General features: G+C 40.2%; 1 protein-coding gene across 2 annotated transcripts; it reads right to left on the bottom strand.

The window, feature by feature from the left end:
• Nucleotides 1-842: 842 nt before the first annotated feature.
• LOC138756146 (granzyme K-like) lies at nucleotides 843-20103 on the bottom strand. Of its 2 annotated transcripts, none has more exons than XM_069922786.1 (5): nucleotides 20024-20103; nucleotides 18015-18171; nucleotides 5230-5380; nucleotides 3726-4001; nucleotides 843-1147 (listed from the first exon to the last, which is right to left on the bottom strand). In XM_069922786.1, the coding sequence occupies exons 1-5, from the start codon at nucleotides 20082-20084 to the stop codon at nucleotides 983-985; spliced, it is 810 nt and encodes a 269-aa protein (XP_069778887.1). In that variant the 5' UTR covers nucleotides 20085-20103; the 3' UTR covers nucleotides 843-982. The 2 variants fall into 2 exon arrangements, with proteins under 2 accessions (XP_069778887.1, XP_069778888.1); XM_069922787.1 differs by lacking the exon at nucleotides 20024-20103 and adding an exon at nucleotides 19535-19637.
• Between the last annotated feature and the right edge of the window lie 407 nt (nucleotides 20104-20510).

The following is a 20510-nucleotide window of genomic DNA, read 5'->3' as shown; positions in this document are numbered from 1 at the left end:
TCTCATAGCACCCTCTGCATCCCCGTGGAGGTAGGCCATCATCAATAGGTGCCAGAGCAATGGCCGTCTTCCCTATCCATAATCCCCATGCAGCTGAAACCGCTTTATGGTTCCCAGAACAGTTCTAGCTGCGTGGTGGATTATAGGTAGGGAAGACGGCCATTGCTCTGCCACGCTTTGAGCTGCAGAGAACGGTCCCAAAGGTGAAGCGGTCTGGTATGACTGCCCCAGCCTGCACCGGGCTCCCCCTGATGGTCCCCGCTGCCCCAACTACTCCCTGCCCCGATGGTCTCTGCTGCCCTGAGGGCTCCCCGCCACCCCTGACATGAAGGGAGAGGGGTGAGTGGGGAGAAGGATCACAGGCTGATGGCATCATCAGCCCGCCCCTAAACAGCTGCTTAGCTGCCAATTCAGATTGATCGACAGAGGGCTGTGCTGTGGAGAGGGGTTGGATTATGTGCCTCCGCACATTCAGAGAGGTAGGTCTTTAGGCGTTTTGGTAGATTTTTTATGCCTTTACATCCCTAGTTTTTGCCTATCTGAAATGGCCTTTTGTTTGCCTTACAGAGGATAAAAGTTGTGGTATATCATGTTTTAAAAAATTTAATGTATTACAAGACAATAAAATGAACCTTTGAACCCTGTCTCTCGTTCCACCATCCTATTTTGAAGTTTCAGAAGTTCGGAGTTCATTTGATACTTTTGATGTAGACTCTAATAGTCTTGAGATGTGTATGATGCAAAGTAAGTCTATCCTACTGAAGTTCAAGACATCACTTACTTCCTGTTTTACAACCCATGTCATTTACTTCGAAGAACAAAGAACTTTCCCAGACAGGGAATTTCACAGTATATTTTTTTATTTGAATTTTGAAGTGAGATGTTTTAAAATGCACTAAAGATATAAATGGAAGCATGTTCCCCAGGCCAATTAATTGAGCATCTTTCTAAGTAAAGCAGAATGAATTACGATGCTGATTGCTCAGTACCTCTCTTTGGTGAGGTCAGCACCAAGTGATTTTTTAATCCAAGCCAGATATTTGTTTGATAGGAAAGTGTAAATCCCGGGTTTGATAGTTTCATTATCGCCATAGGACACGATCCCTGTGTATTTTTTCTTGCATATCAAAGGACCACCTGAATCGCCCTGTGGGGGAAATATCAAAGATAACCATAATTAAATGGAGTAAGCTACAATGACACACTGCCATCATTTAATCTGCCACTGCTTCACAGAACTGTATTTATTTCCTCAGAAGGTGATAAACTTGTACTTGGAGCAGTTGTGGATAATTGGAGTAATAATTGGGTGTTTAAAATATTTTTCCTCTTTCTATCCAGGGAAAACCATAAGGCATGAGTAAATAAATACATTTATGCAAAATACGAATGCTGAAAATAGAAGTCACAACTGTGGTAAGCTCATGGACAATTGGTATTTCTGGTGAGCAATTGGGACCTTAGGAACAGGCGCCTGAGTTTCCTCAAAGTTCCAGGTTTTGGCTGTTCATCTTAGGTTATATTGGCACTGTGAGTAGTGGGATCAAACAGCTCACAGGACCCATCCTGTTCCTCATTTTCAAATTGATGCCTCTCATAGCTACCCGCTGAGTCCTCCAAAAATGTGTCACCTCATCCCTTCCCACTGCTTGGCATCTCATTTTTCAAGATGTCACCCAGAATGTACAACTCTCCCCATCCTACATTATCAAGTTTCTTCTCACCTGCAAATTTAACAATGCTGCTTTCCATAGATCACTCCAGTTCCTTTATACATTTTGAAGTGTGTAAAGGAATCAAACATGGCCCAATGGAACATCCCTCACACAACCTCCCAGTCTCAAATTTGGTATCCACTGCCTTTTGTTTCCCTTCACTGATCCATTTGGATATCTAAGCCTTCCTTTTCCAATAACTGTTTTGGCTTTAATTTTATCCATTGAATAATTGAATCCCAGAAACATGCAGAATCGAAACAACTCGCCTGAGCCAAACAGTTGGGATTCTTCATACTAGCCCCTTCCACCAGGCTTTGGCACTGAGCCCTCTATGCCTGTTTAATTCAAGTGCTGTCAATGAGCCAGCTTGTCATGGAGTTATATGGCATGGAAACAGGTTCTTTGGCCCAACTTGTCCAAGTTGACCAAGGTATCTTCCTGAGTTAGTCCCATATGTTTGATCCATATCCCTCAAAATCTTTCTTATTCACTGTGATAGTACAGATCTATCACCAATGTACATAGTGTATATAGTTACTGTATCTAGACTGTGCTTACAGCGATTGGCTGAGAGCTAAGCCACACCTATTGTCTGGGCCTTAAAGGGTTGTGTCCCTAGCCAGGTCGGATCATTCCAGACTGGTCGGCCACCTGTGAAGAGCTCCGGTCTTTTGCTAATAAAAGCCTTGGTTTGGATCAACAAGTCTTTGGTTCTTTCGACGAGCTCTACATTCACATATCAGCCCAAATGCCTTTTGAACATTGCACTACTCCACACCTCTACCACTTCCTCTGGCAGTACATTCCATGCACTCACCACCTGCTGTGTGAAAATCCTGTTTCTTGGGTGCCCTTTAAATCTTTCCTTTCTCACTTTAAATCAATGCCTCTAGTTTTAGACTTGACTACACTGGGGAAAAGACTATGACTGACCTTATTTAGGGCTCTTATGATTTTATTAAACCTCTGTAAGGTCACCTCTTAGTATCTTCACTTCAGGGAAATCAGTCTCAGCCAGGTGAAAAAGTCCCTCTGAATCTCTTCCCCCCCGCCCCCCACCCACCCTTTACACTAACTCTGTTGTGCCCTTTAGCTTTACCTATATACTCATCATCATTTTATACACCTGAATCATGTCCCTCTGAACCACGCACCACCTCCTCAGGGTGTACAGACATAATTCGACCAGCCTTTTCTCATTTCTGAACTGAAACATCCCAGAAAATTGCCACTAGCCTCTCTCCTTTGATATAAGTTTTAACATGTAACACTTAATTAAAAGCCTTCCAAATGTATTTCAGTTTTCTTTTAAATCCTTTGTGCTCCAGTGCTGTTTATTGGGGCAAACCAATGACATTCCACAGCTGACCTTGCAAAAGAGATTATGACCTGGGATCTGCCACAATATCACAACCATCCAGCTCCACATGAGCAGAATTTTACAATTAATTGTAATTATTTAAAAAATTGATTTCTTGCAGATTTTAAATAAATATTGTTGAATGAATGAAGACGTCTTTTCTGCAACATAGCTGCTCTGTGTCTGAATCCCATTGCTTTTGCCAGATTTCATTGGTAATCAGATCATAGAGAGGTGTGTTACCCCAGTGTCCAGAAATCAACTTTATTCAGAGAAGAGGTGTTAGATTCTAGTGTAACAAAAAACACAGGTAGGACGGTTTCCCCCAGAAACAACATTTCCATATTTACCTATCTGTTAATCTTTTAAAAAAATATCTTGACCATATTGGTATAGTATGAAGGGCAGCATTTATTCATTATTCTTCACATCCTTGAGGTAATGTTGGGTAGCTTTCGTGAAGCACATTTTGATGTAAGTGAGCATCCCTCCAGGTAGAGGGCGAGAGTTAGTCTCTGTGATTCTGGATGAAGGCCAGAACAAGGAAGTTTGGAACATTTCAATCTATTGAAGAGACTGAACTACTGGGGCTTTTACACACAATCTAAGAGTGTTACACTCATTTTACTGACACACAGAACACTCACCATACTTGCATCTTTTTTCCCCTTGGGGTCACCTGCACAGATCATGTCCTTGGTTACTACTAATGTAGGCTTGGGATACTTTGTGGCTTTGCATATTTTGAGATCCATTACTTTTATGATCACCTCTTGAAGGGTGTCAGAGGCAGTTTCTGAATTTGCATTTGTTATTCCCCATCCAGCCACTGTGCAGCAAGTTCCAGGTTTCACATCCTTGACTTCTCCTTGAGGTAATTTTAGTAGATTGACATATTTGTTGATCTTGGCGCTTTTTTTAAGCTGTTGCATTAATAATAAGGATCAAACATCCATTTTTATTCAAATCCTGCATTAATAGCATTTATTCCCACATCCCTTCACCCACCCCTCCTTCAGCATTCTATTTATCACTCATATTAAACAATGGGCAATTAACTTGCTGACCTGAATGGCTTTGGGATGTGGGACTCAGTCAAAGAAAGAATGCAAAATCCATATAGGCAGGATCAAAGTCAATTCTTGCTTTATCTAAAGCATAAATCTACCAATGGAGTACATATCTACAGGTAATGCACTTACATTTTTATGCCTGTGTGTCTGCTTATGCATGAATTGTTATAACCAACTGCTGATGCTCCTCAGGCATTGTACATGTATAGCTTGTAAAATAACTGTTTTGTAATTCTTTTCAGAAGACAAAAAAGATGGGAGTTAGGTAAAGGGGTCAATAAAATTCAATGTCCTGATATTAAAATTATAGAACTTATAGTTTGACATGGCTTTTAAAGTGCATGATGGATGCAAGGCCTCATCTTAATAAACCTATTCATTTTTTTCTTTATCTGTCAAAAAACCTTGGTAATTGAAACTTGACTTTGGCATTTTCATGTTTAATATTTGAAATTTGAGTTGAAAAATATAAAGATATTGCTGGAACTTCAAAGGAAATAGTTGCCACAGGATGTACAAAACAAGATTTATAAAAATGCAACAATATAAAAGAATATAGCCTGAATGTGAATGATAAACACTGGAGGGTGAATGGAAAAGAAATTAGCAAAATGTTTTATTTATATTTAAAATGGATTTTGAGCTAATGAAGATGCAATAAAGATAGGAGGAAAATTAAGTTAGAAAGTTGCTTGATCACTGTTGAAGATCAGAAACTATTTATCCAGAGTTTATCTTCAGGAACATGTATCTGATCATATATTTCAATCAAAATTGTTGTCGCCGCTATTTAAAAATGGTCAATTCCTCAAGTGCTTAATGAAGAGATGATCTCAAAAGCATGTCTCCCTTCACGTCTCCTACATAATGACTGAATCACTGAGCGCTCGTGGAGAGAGAAAGTGTCATCTGATTGTTCTCTAACGACACATGTGGGAAATTTAAATAGGGCCGAACAGCTTAGAAGCTATCACTGTAAATATTTTCCACAAGTACAGCAGTTATTTTTCCATACAATTGTTATATTTACAATTTCACAGTTTTAAGCACTGCCTGCAGATAAGAAAGAAATTCATACTTTCAACAGCATGATGTCATTTTCCACAGTTTCCCGGCTGAAATTTGGATGGGGTATCAATCTCGCAATACCAAGGGTTTGTTCAGTTTCATTTTGTGAAAAGGAATGTGCCCCAAGCACTACTTGAGACATTTTTGATGTGTCAAGATATCTATGAATCAAAAAAGAGCAAATTATGCATTATTCTATATTTAAAAAGACAATTATCAGACATTATTCAGCAGAAGAAAAATTCAATATCCATCAGTCTGTCGTAACAGGCTAACAGGTTGCAGCAGCCATTTTGGTTCCTTACAACAGTGAAATCCCAAACCCATTACATTGTTTCTATGATCAGGATACACGCCATTTAAGACATTTTAAATCTCTCTCATTGCCAATCCATCAAAAAAAAACTGCCGTAACAACAAGTCTTCAAATACTTCACTCCCTCAGCAATCGGGAGACCCTCAGCTTCCATCACATTCTGAAAGAACTTGCTTCCTTCACACAGTATAAAAATCTTCAACGTCACTGGATGGTGCAGCACAAATCTATATCCTTTCTCCCATAATGTTTTCTTAACACGATTCAATACTCTTCTACGTTTGAGTAAGTCAGAGCTTATATTTGAGTAAAATAAGACTCTCGTGCCTTCATACTCAAGTGGTGCCCCTGCCGCTCTCATCTTTGCTGCTACCAATAATAAGATCTTTTCTTTACCTTGGAAACAAAGAAATTTGACCAATATGGAATGAGGGTTTTGATTCTGAAGTGGCTTAGGTCTCAGAGCTCATTGTGTTCTTTCTATCTCCATAGGACCATCAAAAATTTCAGCTCCCAACATTTCAGAGAATCATTCCAGAAGGAAAGCAGACATATCTTGATTTTCTACACCTTCTTTGAGGCCCACAATCTTAATATTTTTTCTCCTGATGAAATTTTCCAAAACATTTTTCCATTGCCAAAACAGTGATAGTATCTTCTGCAGCAATAACTCTGTTTTCCACATGGTACATCTTCCTTTACCTTCTTCATTAAATTTTCTAGTTTATTGAAGTTTGTTTTCACTTTATTAACAACTTCCAGCTCTTTATTTATTTCTCCCTCGACATTAAACTATATCTCACTGATAGTCATCTCCTTCTCCTTCTGCTTTTGCAATTCTGGCACTTTTCTCTCTCTTTGGCTCCTCTTCTTCTTTTTCTTCTTCTTCTGAGTCTTCCACCTCTTCACTGCCTGATGTCTGGGAGCATGAGGCTTCTGAAGGCGTCGCTGAAGGCCTCCGTTGTTCGCGCTTGCGCACTGTGTCACTTCCGGTTTCTTCTTCTTCTTCTTCCATGCCATCTCTCTGTTCTGTCGATCTTTCTCTGAAATGTAAGATGGCTGGAGAAGAAAATGAATTATTTGAATCTGCATCTGAACCAGAGAGAACTGTAAGGCTGCTGTGCTCTGGAGATTACAGAATCATGGCTCCAGGACTCCATTCCAGACTCAGCGATCCAACTGGATGGCCTTATCTTCTTCAGAGCAGACAGAGACTCAGCTCCTTCTAGGAAGACTTAAGGGGGGGGGGGGGGTCTGTGCATTTACATCATTGAGAACTGGTGCACTAATGTCTCTGTTGTGAAGACCTTCTGCTCATCAGAGATAGAGCACCACCTGGTGAAATACAGACCCTTCGATCTGCCCAAGGAATTCTTGGCCACGCTGATTGCTGCAGTCTTCATTCCACCATTGGCTAATGAGGGTGAAGCCATGAAGGAGCTTTATGGTGCCATCTGCAGACCAGACATCCCACCCTATGGTGCCATGATTATTGATGGTGATCACAATCATGGCAACCTGAAAATGGTCTTACCACAGTTTTAGCAGCATGTGAAATTTGCCACCAGAAGATAGAACACCCTCGATTGGGTGTACATCAATCTCTCTGCTGCTTACAAGGCTACACCTAGCCCCCACGTTGGTTACTCGGATCACATATCTGTCCTGCTAACCCCAGCGTATAGACCACTGGCAAAGCAAACTAGGGCAGTTCTCAGGTAGAACAGGACGTGGCCGGGGTGGGGGATCCAAAGCAGTGCTGCAAGAATGCTTTGAGACCACGGACTGGAATTGTTTCAGGGAGCCAGCTATGTACAACAGTCATGTAAACATAGAGTACATGAGCTCAGTGACTGGCTACTTCAGCAAGGGGATTGAGGATGTCACCGAGATCAAATGCTTCACAACCCGGGCTAACCAGAAACCATGATTGGATGCAGAAGTTTGAGCCCTTCTCAGAGGTCATGATGCTGCCTTCAGAACAGGGGACAGGATGGCACGAAGATCAGCCAGGATTGAACTCTCCCATGCAATCTGGAAGGTAAAGTGAAGTGATGCACAGAAGATCCACAGACAGTTGGTGCAACACCAGTGACACGAGGCGCAGGTGGCAAGGGTTCAAATTTATAATGGATCACGCCAACTTTGTGAGTTAAGGACAATGACACCTTCCTTCCAGACAAATTGAACATCTTTTATGCATGGTTTGATCAGAAGAATGGAATGATGCCAAAGAAAGCTCCATATCACCTTGATGAATGGGCCCTCCATATAGCCATGGCAGAGGTGAGGAGAACCATATCCAAAATGAACCCACACAAGGCAGCAGGACCAGACAATGTACCAGACCGAGTACTGAAGGATGGCAGAGATCAATTGACGGAGGTCTTCGTAGACATTTTCAACAACTCACTGCAGCAGTCCATCATTCCCACAGTGTTCAAGACAACCACTATCATCCCGGTACCCAAGAGGGCACCAATAATAGGGCACAATGACTATTGCCCTATGGCATTGACCTCCACCATAATGAAATGCATTTTGCATCAGGTGATGGAATTCAATAAAGCACACCTCCCAGAGACGCTGGACACATTTCAATTCACCGAGAGAAGAAAACATTCCACAGACAATGCTATAGACTTGTCACTTCACTCTGATAAGCCAAGCTGCTGTTCATTGATTTCAGTTCGGCGTTTAATATGATCATTCCCCAAAGGCTGTTGGAGAAGCTGTGAGACTCAATATCCCTCTCTGTAAATGGATGCTAGATTTCCTAACGGAAAGACCACATCTGTCCAGGTCCATAGCAGAATATCGAGCACTGTCACGCTGAATACTGGCACACCTCAGGGCTGTGTGTTCAGCCCTCTCTTCTTTATGCTACTGACCCACAGCTGGATCGCTAGATCCAGCTCCAACAGTGTCATCACGTTTGCAGATGATACCACTGTAGTTGGCCTCATCAGCAACAACGATGAGTCGCACTACAGAGAAGAGGTTGAGTCCCAGCTGAAAGTTACTACCAAAATATAAATTTGCAACCTTTCAAACAGAAGTGTTCTTAAATAATTGTAATTAAACCCTAATTATTTTCTATGATATAGCAAATGTGATAAGAACATAAGGACATAAGAAATAGGAGCAGGAGTCGGCCATCTGGCATATCGAGCCTGCTCCGCCATTCAACAAGATTATGGCTGATCTGATCATTGACTCAACTCCACCTCCCTGCCTTTCCCCCATATCCCTTAATTCCTTTTTGATGTAAAAATCTATCTAACTGAACCTTAAATATGTTTAATAAAGTAGCCTTGACCACTTCCCTGTGTAAAGAATTCCACAGATTCACTACTCTCTGGGAAAAACACTTTTTCCTCATCTCCATCTTATATCTGCTTCACTGAATCTTGAGGTTGTGTCCCCTACTTCTGGTCTCACCTACCAGTGAAAACAATTTTTTTGCCTCATTTTTATCTATCATTTTCATAATTTTATATGTTTCTATAAGATCTCCTCTCATTCTTCTGAATTCGAGTGAGTATAATCCCAGATGATTTAGTCTCTCCTCATAGGTCAACCCCCTCATCTCCAGGATCAACCTGATGAACCTCCTCTGGACTGCCTCCAAGGCTAGTATATCCTTCCCCAAGTATGGAGACCAGAACTGCACACAGTCCTCCAGGTGCGGCCTCACCAGTACCTTGTACATTTGCAACATGACCTCCCTGCTCTTGTATTCAATTACTCTAGCAATGAAGGACAACATTCCATTTGCCTTCTTAATAACGTGTTGTACCTGCAACTCAACCTTTTGCAATTCATGCGCAAGTACTCCCAAGTCCTCCTGCATGACAGCATCTTCTATTTTTACTGCCAAAGTGGATGACCTTGCTTTTCCTAATGTTGTACTCCATCTGCCAGACCTTTGCCCACTCACCTAACTTAACTGTATCTTTCTGCAGCCTCTCCACATAATCTGTACCATTTGCTTTTCCAGTCAATTTAGTATCATTCACAAACTTGGCTACACTACCATCTGTCCCTTCTTCCAACTCATCAATGTAAATGGTGAACAGCTGCAGGCCCAGCACTGACCCCTGTGGAACCCCATTTACCACTGTCTGCCAATCAGAAAAACACCCATTTATCCTGACTCTCTGCCTTCTGTCAGTTAACCAATCCTCAATCCATCCAATATGCTTCCCCTGACTCCATTCATCTGTATCTTATTGATATGTCTCATATCTGGCATCTTATCAAATACCTTTTGGAAATCCAAATATTCAACATCAACCTGTTTCCCTCTATCCACCACACCCATTATTATATCCTTAAAGAACTTCAACAAGTTTGTCAATCAAGACCAGCCCTTTCTGAATCCATGCTGCGTCTGCCTGATGGAACCTCTCTGTTTGAAATGTCTTGCTATTTCATCCTTAATGACAGCTTCAAGCATTTTCCCGTCTACAGACATTAAGCTAATTGGCCAATAGTTGCCTGTCTTCTGCTACATCTCTTTTTAAAAAGTGGCATGACATTTGCTGTCTTCCAATCTGCCAGGACCTGCCCAGAATCCAGAGGATTTTGGTAAATGACTACCAATGCATCGACTATAACTCTCGCCATTTCCCTCAGTATCCTGGGATGCATCCCATCACAACCAGGGGATATAACCGCTTTCAGTATAGCATTAAGATAAGCCAGGGTTGAACTGTCCCGTACATACTGGAAGACAAAGCGAGGGGATGCACAGAAGATCCACAGACAGTTGGTGCAACACCAATGATACAAGGCGCAGGTGGCAAGGGATCAAATTTATAATGGATCAGATCAACTTTACGAGTTAAAGACAATGACACCTCCCTTTGCTCATCATTATCTCTTTTGTAATAATTATTTTATTGAGGTCCTCACCTTATTTCGTATCCCCATCAGTACTCTTTAGCATGTTGCACGTGTCTTCCACCGTGAAGACTGACACAAAATATCTGTTCAATGCCTTGGCCATTTCCTCATTACTCAATATCAATCTCCCTTTCTCATCTTCCAAGGGACCTATGTTAGTTCCAGTCACCCTCTTTTGTTTTATATATTTATAAAATTTTTTGCTATCTGTTTTTATATTTTGTGCCAATTTACCTTCATAATCCTTCTTCCCTTTCCTTATTTCCCATTTAATTGTCCTTTGATGCCTTTTAAAGTGATTCTTCCCTCTCTTACAGCCCTTATTTTTAACAGGGATATATTTTTGTTGAGCACTGTGAAAAATCTCTTTGAAAGTATTCCACTGTTCCTTAACTTTTCTGCCAACTAGCCTGTGCTCCCAGTCCCCCACGACAACTGCCCTGTCGTTCAGTTCTTACATGCCTCAGTTATCTCTCGATTAATTGCCTGTGCCATTGTGCTATTGTTATTTGTTATCCTACCAGTGATTTTCTTTCCCTTTACTATTCTTAATCTCTGGATTTAACATTCTGCTCCTTAGATCTTATATAGTCTCTCATTATTGCCCTGATCCCATCCTTGATTAAGAGCACCACCCCACCTCCTTGACCTTCCTGTCTATCTTTTCATATAACCTGATACCCTTGAATATTCCCAATCATGCCCATCTTGCAACCATGTTTCTGTGATGGCTACTAAATCATATGCTGATGTCGGACTCTGGCTTTACCTTACTCTTAATTTAGTCTATGTGTAGTCTGAGTCCAGCGTGTTCTTTGAATGAAGTGATAGGAGAAGGTATTCGGTTCAACAGTCAGTTTATTACACAGCACAAGAATAAAACTTAACAGAGCTCTGGGTCAATCGTTAGTTCATAGGTCACCTGCACAGTGAGCTACTCCCCAAGACTAACCCCTATTGTCCAGATGGCTCAGTTTATATAGGTCAACCTTATCATACAGAACAAAAGTTGGCTTCCTTTGCTAGATTTCATTATCATACAGAACAAAAGTTGTCTTCCTTTGCTAGATCTTTTTGCATAAGGGTTATCACAAGTCATCTCCTGTTTTGCAGATATCTGGGGTGTAGCACTCCCATCTTAATCCTCCAGGCCAGACTATCCTGTTGATTGGATCAGAAATTAATTCATCCCCAGATATTTCTAATCACCATTCTGTTCCTGTCTGGCCAATTTCTGCTGTTCTCTTTAACACCTCCTCCTGCCTTAATCTTCCTCCTAGATTGGTTTTCCATTCCCTTTGTTTCTTGCAGGCCATTCTTTGTTCTGGTCTGGCCTGTGTCTCCTGTGCTACTCACCACCTCCTTCAGTTTGAGCATTCCTCCTAAATCGATTTATGCATTTCCTCTCCCTGTGTTTGGGAGTAGACAATTTTGCTCAGCCAACTTTACTCCATGCTGTGATTGCCACTTAATCACATTCCTCTTTTCCCCTGAACCATGCAGTAAATATACACTTATTAATTAATCATTTCTTTCATAATGTTTTAACCCCTAGATTCCAACACTGAGTACTGATTTGTGCCTCAAGTTCAATAACCTTGTTTCTAATACTACAGGCATTCACATAAAATGCCCTTATGCTCATTGTCCTTTTAGAATCTAGTGACCTCGGCATCTTTTGCTTTTGACTTTTCTGCCCTCTATTTTTCTTTTTCTCTTTCCTAACTCTTATCTTTGGTCTCTGTACCACCTTCCTTATTTCTTCTTTGTAGGTTCCCATCCCCCTGCCCCATTAGTTTAAACCTTCCCCAAAAGCACGCAAACAATTTCCCTAGGACATTGATCCCTGCCCTAACCAGATGTAGACCATCTGCTTTGTACAGGTCCCATCTGGCCCAGAACTGGTTCTAATGGCTCAAGAAACTAAAACCCACCCTCCTGCACCACTGTTCAAGCCACATATTCATTCTATTCTGCTATTTCTACTCTGAATAGCTTGTGGCACCGGTAATAATTCTGAAATTATTACTTTTGAGGTCCTACTCCTTAATTTTTCTCCTAGTTCCCTAAATCAGCTTGTAGGACCTTGTGAGAGATGGGAAAACTGATCTAAAATTATGAACATGAAGGAAACTAAAATTCATACATCAGTTAATGGCTGTAACCAGTACAAACAGGATGAGCTTGGGGATTAGGATGCAGGAAAGCAGAGTCAGCACGATTAATATAAGAATCTTCTACTCTTTGTGACAAGAGCCACCATAAGACTAAGATAAGGAGTGGTAAGGAACAATAGAATGTAGGAAGTTGAGGTAGTCTGGATCAGATAAGGGTCTCCTAGCCCTGGACAGAAGTACCAAGTCCTACATATCTAATTAGCTAACCTTACACAGATTTATACATATTAAATTAGCCAACCCTAGACAGGATGAGCCAACTCTGCATACCAAGAGACTGTAGCCCCGAGAATCAGAAAGGTGTGAATAAGGACAATAACATGAAGGGACACTGACAGGATATCCCCTGGTCCTCCAAGTATACTGAAACTGCATGTAGGCAGGAAGGATTGCCTAATGCCAAACCTCTCCAGCAGGAGGCAGAAGAATGTAAGGGGGAGGGTATTCTTATACTGAAATCAACTGTATAAAAGTTGGGTGAGCCCCAGTGTATGTGTGTATTCCCAGGGTAAGGGGAAGCACCCAACTTTGCATTGTTGTTGTATTAAATGTTCTTTGTTCTCAATATTTGTCTCGAGCAATTTCTTTAAAGGTACTTCTATTTCTAACAACCTCATTCTGCTTTTTTCCTATATCATTGGTATATGGACCATGACAGCTGATTGTTCATCCACCCCTTTCAGAATATCCTGCAGCTGCTCCAAGTCATGCCTGACCCTTGGACCAACACACCATCCGGAAGTCCTGTTTGCAGCCACAAAAGCTCCTGTCTGTTCCCCTTACTATAGAATCCCCTATAACTATTGCTCTACCAGTCTTTTATCTGTCCTCTTGCACAGCAAAGCTACTCACGGTACCATGATCCTGGCTACTCATGCCTTCTCCTGATGGGCCATCCCCCCCCCAAAAAAAATCCAAAGGGTACATCTGTTTTGGATGGTGATGACCACAGGAGATTCCTGAAGTATCTTCCTGTTACTTTTCTCTTTCTCTACTCTCTTAAGTTGAGGTGTGACCAACTCACTAAATGTACTATCCATCATATTTTCCACATACCAGATGCTCCAAAGTGAGTACATGCGCAGCTCCAGTTCCATCATGTGGTCAATCAGGAGCTGCAGCTGGACACACTTCCTGCACACATAGTCCTCAAGGACACTGTCAGACTCCATGAGTTCCCATATGGCACAGGAGGAGCATGACACGGGTCAGAGCTCACCTGCCATGCCTGAAACGAACATAGTGATTCTATTAAATAATAAAAAAAGAACTTACCTCTTTTAACTGTGCCTCAGCCTCTCTGAGCTGAAGCGTCTCGAGCCAAAGCCTCAGTGCTCCACGCCCTCTCTGTGCCACTCACTCGCTGGGCTGCTCTTCACTGGCTGTTCCATGATCTTCCCCTCCTTTTATTGGCCCCCACCAATTAATCGTTTTGTCCTGTCACTTGCTCCTCCTTCTCCTCACTGCTCCTTCACCTCTTGGCTGATTAGGCCCAAGAGCGGTAAGCACGTCTTTTAACTTAGCAACCCAGTCGCTCGTTCACTTTCTCCTCCACCTCACTGCTCCTTAGCCTTTCATCCGACTAATGTAGAAATTGTCCAAATTATTACCTCCACTTCATCTTAGGAACTGAAACTGGTAGAAGTAGGGAAGAGGAAGCAAAGTAGATCTTTAAGTTTCAAGATAGTGGTAGGAAGAAGTAACGCTCTTCAAGAAAATGTCTTGAATTAGGGAAGGCTGATTTCAGTACCATAGACAGAAGGAGGAATTAAGCAGTTGGGAAGCATGAAGGGAAGGACAGGGCCATGACAAAAGTAGAGCAGAGAAGACAGTTGCTGGTAGAACAACAGGACCTTTTAAAATAAATTTTGCAAGAGTTCAGGGTCAATGTGTTCCAATAAAGCTGGAACACAAAGTTTGTAAAATTGGGGAACTTTGGATGACAAAGAATATTGATGGCTTGATCAGGAGAAATTAAAAAAAAAGCAGTAATAAAGGCATTTGGATTGGAATGAGACCTTTGAGGATATGGAGTAAATATCATGGAAGTCAGGAACGGGTACACAGATAATTTGGAGCTGGTTAATGTTAGAAGGAGGATGTCTAAGATGTTATGGCATAATAAGAGTAGAAATCCCAGGGCAAAGTGAAGTCTATCCCAGGATGGTCTGGGAAGGATGGGAGGAGGCAGCGGGGCTCTGGCAGAGATTTTTTCAGTTATTTTTAATTTTCCCAATACATAATTTTGCATTTTCCCATGTTATAGTCTAATATTCCTTTTGTTATTTGGCTACTAATGTAATGATAGTGATCATGTTTGCATGGCCACTAGCAAGGCCTTGATTATAGTTTTTGTTTGATTAGACTTGGCTGCCAGCAAGGGGCTGACACTGTGCAAGACACAGCATGGAAGATCTGTAATGGAGGCTTGCAGCCTCATGGCATGCCTCATGGAGCTGTTTACAACAATTTAAAAATAAATAACTTTTTCCTTCATCCATGTATTGTCTAAGAACTCACACATATGAATACAAGATGAAACATGATGTCAGAAGTGGGATGAAGGAAATGAAAAGGAAATACTTTAAGAGGTAAAATCTAAAGACAGCAACTGATCAGGGAAGAGAAGATAACAAAGTGAAAAATGAACCAGTGAAACTTCAGTTGACAGGTGTAACAATATTACTATTTGGGGAGAATTTATAAGATTTAGAGTCAGTCACATACATACGCACATTTTAAAACAGATCTTGTTTGAAAGACTGAAGAATTCACATGGCAAGATCTCTGGAGAATGTAAGCATCTTTCACAAGTAGTTGTTAATTGAACTGACGTCATAAAATTCTTGACCATTGTCTTGCTGGAGTCATGCTGTCAATCAGTACCCTTTCTGCAAAGTGCTCACAGAAAGGTCAATTCTGGATTGTTTATCTAACAACAGATGGGAGCAGAAGAAAGAACTCCTGTTGTTTGCTGAAGAAGGTGGGGGTTTTGCATGTGAGTCACATGTTCTCTTTGAAGTTTCAGTTGGAAAAGAGAGAGTTGAGTTAACAGCTCAGTCAGTCAATAGTCAGTGTGTGGGACACTGACAAGTAACTGAAAAGTGCAATCCAGGGAAAACTGTTTGAAACTGATGAAAGCAAGTTTCAGAGCAGTAGATGTTTCTCTTGAAACAGAGGAAGGAATGGAACTCTGTGGTAGCTTGAAGAAAGAGGTTACCATCTAGAAGACCCTGATGGGGCAAGTTTCATCAGCGAGACCCTGAGGTGACTAATGGTGGTACCTCAGTTGTGGAAATCTTGGAGCAACAAATATCTCTCTCTGCAAACCCTACAAGAACCTTCCTGAGCGGTAAACATTTACTTTTCAAGCACCAAGCCTGGTGAACTTTATACATGTTAAATTCTGTGCAGAGTATGGTGATTGCCTGCAACCAGAGAACTAGGAAGAAGGAGAAGTGAGATTGAACTGTGAACCAAAGAACTTTTCTTGAATTTACACACACATTACATACACGTGCACTTAGAATTAGAAGGGGGTTAATTTGGGTTAGTATATAATATAAGTATAAAGTTAAGTTAAAGTTTGATTCTATTTTCATGTTTGAGGTTGATTAAAAGTAACTCTTTTGTTTTGAAAGTTACTTGTCTTGGTGAATGTTTATTGCTGCTGGTTTTGGGGACTTTTGGGCTCGTAACACAGGTAATGTGGTTGAAAATTGTAACAGATTTAAACAGCATTTTGGACTGTATTTAGTGGCAGTTGGAGCTGATGAGAAAAGTGATAAAATGAAAGCGTTAGTTTTCTTACATGTTGTGGGTGATGAAGCCCTGGAGGTGTATAATAACTTCACATTTGCTGCTGAAGGAGACAAAATGAAACTGAAAAAAATAATGGAACATTTTGAGGCATACTGCATACCTAAACCTAATGTAATATTTGAGAGGCACAGATTTTTCACACGTGTACAGAAAACAAGAAAGTATTAATCAATATGCGACTGAATTGAGAAAATGAAGCAAAAAAGTGTGAATTTGTTGAACTGACCGACTCACTGATAAAAAAAACAGACCTGTGTGTGGTATTCCAGATAATAGTCTAAGGGAAAGACTGCTAAGAGAGCAAAATCTAGACTTGGAAAAAACCATAGCACTTTGTGTAGATGTTGGAATTCTGTGTAGATGTTGGAACTGAAAACAAGAAAGAAAGCAGATACTGGATGTTGAGTTTAAAAGTGAATGACATACACATTTCAGTTAAATTAGATACTGGAGCACAAATTAATGTAATATCAGAGACTGATTTTAAGAAGATTAGACCCAGACCAAAGATGTATGGAACAAAAGTGAAGGTGACAGGATATTCAGGTACCGATATACCAGTGCAAGGAGAATGCATGTTCAAAGTGAAACACAAGGACAAAGAGCACATGCTATCATTCATTGTGGTACCAAAGGATGTACAGGCCTTACTAAGTTTAACAGACCATGAGAAACTGAACCTGGTAAAAAGAGTCCCTGTTGTGGAAAGTGAAGGAGAGACAGTTTATGATGAACTCATGAAAGAGTACAATGACCTATTTCAGGGTATAGACTGCCTTCCAGGAGAACAAACGATCAGAATGGATAAACGTGTGCCACCAATGCAGAAAAGTTCTATTTGCGCTTCAAAAGCAACTAAAAGCAGAGTTGGACAGGATGGAAACCCTGATGTGATTCAGAAGATAGATGTGCCAAAGGAGTGGGTGAGTTCACTCGTTGTTGTGGACAAAAAGAATGGAAAGCTTTTAATTTGCCTGGATCCAAGAGATCTGAACAGAGCAATAAAGAGAGAACACTTGAAGCTTCTGACACATTAAAGTAAACTTTAAAGTAAAGAACATTTTCTTTCATCCATGTGTTGTCTAAGAACTCACACATACGAATACAAGATGAAACAACCAGGACAAAAAAATGGTAGATTCCACTTATACTGTTAAAACAAAGATCTTTTTCATAGAAATAAACTCTCAGAATTTAGCGATTGCTTTTAGATAAATGACTTGTCAATACTGTTTAAAAGTAAGGCGACCATTTAAGAAGAAAGCTTGGATTCCCTTCTTAAGGTAAATTAAATATGGTCAGAAACATACTGGCCCAGCCCTCTCTACATCCTGAAAATGCATACCCAAAGAATAAATCCTTTCAAACATCACCTTTTGTTTCTCACAGTTGGATGCAACCACAAGTGAGTTACATTCCAGGATGCCAATCAAACTCATGCTACACCTGTATATAACGGCTGCAAAAATGAGCTGTTAGTTTGGGCGGAATCTTACCTCTCATGTTGGCCAGGTGCATTAACCATTAGTTTATATTTTAAATAATCAAAATAATATTTCATTCATAGCTTACCTTTTACAGTGTGCTGCAGTAAGTACCCAATTTGCTTTGATCAAAACGCCTCCACATTTATGTTTATACTGATCCTCTTCAAATGTTTGGATGGACACCATATAAGGCATTGAGTGGGGTTTAACGACATGACCTCCAATAATTTCCTCTCCGTAATCTGTAATATACACATTTTGAAAAATTATTCCATAAGTTTTGTTATTTATTTATTTATAAGCTGTGAACAATGCCAAAGCCAACATTGACAGTGGAATATAATAAATGATTACTGAGTTATTACAGTCAGATACTTACACAGGATGAATCTCATGATTAAGTTTAATATATGATATTGTGTAAACTAATCTCTCAGTAAATTATTTATATATATTTTAAAGTATGTTTGATAACCTTGATAAATTATGAATGAATGATTGATTTGTCATGAACAAGCAATGTGCAATCACTGTCCATTTTTTTTGGTAATGAAGCAGTCTGAAAATCACTACGCCTGGCACCAAGCAAATTAAATATAGCAGGTGTATGGAAACCTTGGGTTTTTCTCGAAACCACACAACATTCAATAATAACACTGATATTGGACATTGCTGCCCTGGAAAAAGGTGCTGACTCCCCACCTTATCTCTTCATAATCTTATAGACCTCTATTAAGTTGTGACTCATCTTCCATCACTCCAAAGAGAAAAGTTATAACTCACTCAGTCTTTCTTCAGATATTCTCCAATCCAGGTTGCCCACTGTTACTTCTTCTCTGCATCCTCTCCAATGCCTGCACATTCTTTGAATCCATGGACTTTGATGCCAAGATTTCTCTGTTCCTCTATACTGCTAAGAAGCCTGTCATTAACCTTCTGGTTTGACCTTTTAAAGTGCACAACTTCACACTTACCCAGGTTGAACTCCATCTGTCACTTTTCCACCCAACTCTATATATCCCACCGTAACCTACAACAACCTTCTACCTTAAGCAAGAGCATTGTGGGAGATTACTCTGAAGTAAGGCGACCATTTAAGAAGAAAGCTTGGATTCCCTTCTTAAGGTAAATTAAATATGGTCAGAAACATACTGGCCCAGCCCTCTCTACATCCTGAAAATGCATACCCAAAGAATAAATCCTTTCAAACATCACCTTTTGTTTCTCACAGTTGGATGCAACCACAAGTGAGTTACATTCCAGGATGCCAATCAAACTCATGCTACACCTATATATAACGGCTGCAAAAATGAGCTGTTAGTTTGGGCGGAAGCTATCTGCTGCTGAATCTTACCTCTCATTGTTTTCATTCATTTCTCTCCCTCTGAGCTCAAAATCAACAGCGAGAGAGTGTATGGAGCAGCCTATGGTTGCTTACCGAAATAACTGCTCTGCTCATGTAAATGGTGTCGAGGGAGAATGGTGATGATAGGAAGTTTTGGGAGGAAAGTGAGCTTGAGGGAAATACTCCTGTTCTAGGCACCGAAGGAAGCCAAATACAATCATTTTCCTGCCTGAGCCTTTCTTGTCTTGAAGTCCACTTACCACATGCTTAATCTAGTGAAGGACCTCAGACTGACATGCTGATGACATTCAGTGAAAAGTAGAATCAAAAAAGCAGTATCTGGGGCAGAAAATTCAATATTGATTGTTTAGCACCCACGCCCAAAATTCAAAGCTTGTCCGTGAGAATTACATCTGTCAGCTGTCAATTTTGTCATTCACCTGCTAGAAAATATGGTTGCTTTATTAACAAATAGTTTTATAAGAAAATTTGACACTGAGGCATATTTCTCTCATAAAGATTTTGCACTTTCTAAACATGGAAATATATCTATTAGCATAAATATAAAAATTAACGAATCATAATTTGAAAATAGATATATTATTAATTAAATATAAAATAAATATTAATAAAATAAGTCTCTCTAGTGTGTATACAACACATATATAAATAAATTTAAAATATAGATTCATGTATATATATAAAAATGTATATATTAAAACTTAACTATTCATTAATTTATTACTTACAGGCTGGAGTTAGGAAAATAGCAATGAATGAAACCAACAGACTGTTCTGCAACAATTTCATTGTAGCTGCTCTTGGAATCACTATAAAATTGCCAGGTGATTTATAGTCAACTCAAAAGGATGTGGTTTGTTCATTTTGATGTCACTGCTATACAAGTCATATTTATGAACACTTTGAATGAGTCTGTATTCCATTTATGGAAAACTACATGACAGGGTCAGAGCTAACCAGAGAAGCCCACAACTATTAATCGTTTCACTGAGACTTGTTTAATTTTTTTTTCCATGGATTGCCTGAAGAAATACAGGACTTTTTATTTGCATCCTATAGAGAATGCAGATTGACTGATGCCAGAGGTGAGAAATTTGAGAAAATATCAGAAAACAGACTGCCACTTTAATGTGGTTTACTTTCGAGTGAAAACGGACCAATATGAAAGAATGTTACTATCACGAATGCACATAAATTAGGCAATTCTTCTGTTTA

Source organism: Narcine bancroftii, chromosome 3 (genome assembly GCF_036971445.1).
Source record: "Narcine bancroftii isolate sNarBan1 chromosome 3, sNarBan1.hap1, whole genome shotgun sequence".
NCBI classification, from domain to species: Eukaryota; Metazoa; Chordata; class Chondrichthyes; order Torpediniformes; family Narcinidae; genus Narcine; species Narcine bancroftii.
Note: the sequence above shows the minus strand (reverse complement) of the source record. Positions and strands in the feature narration are given on the sequence as shown.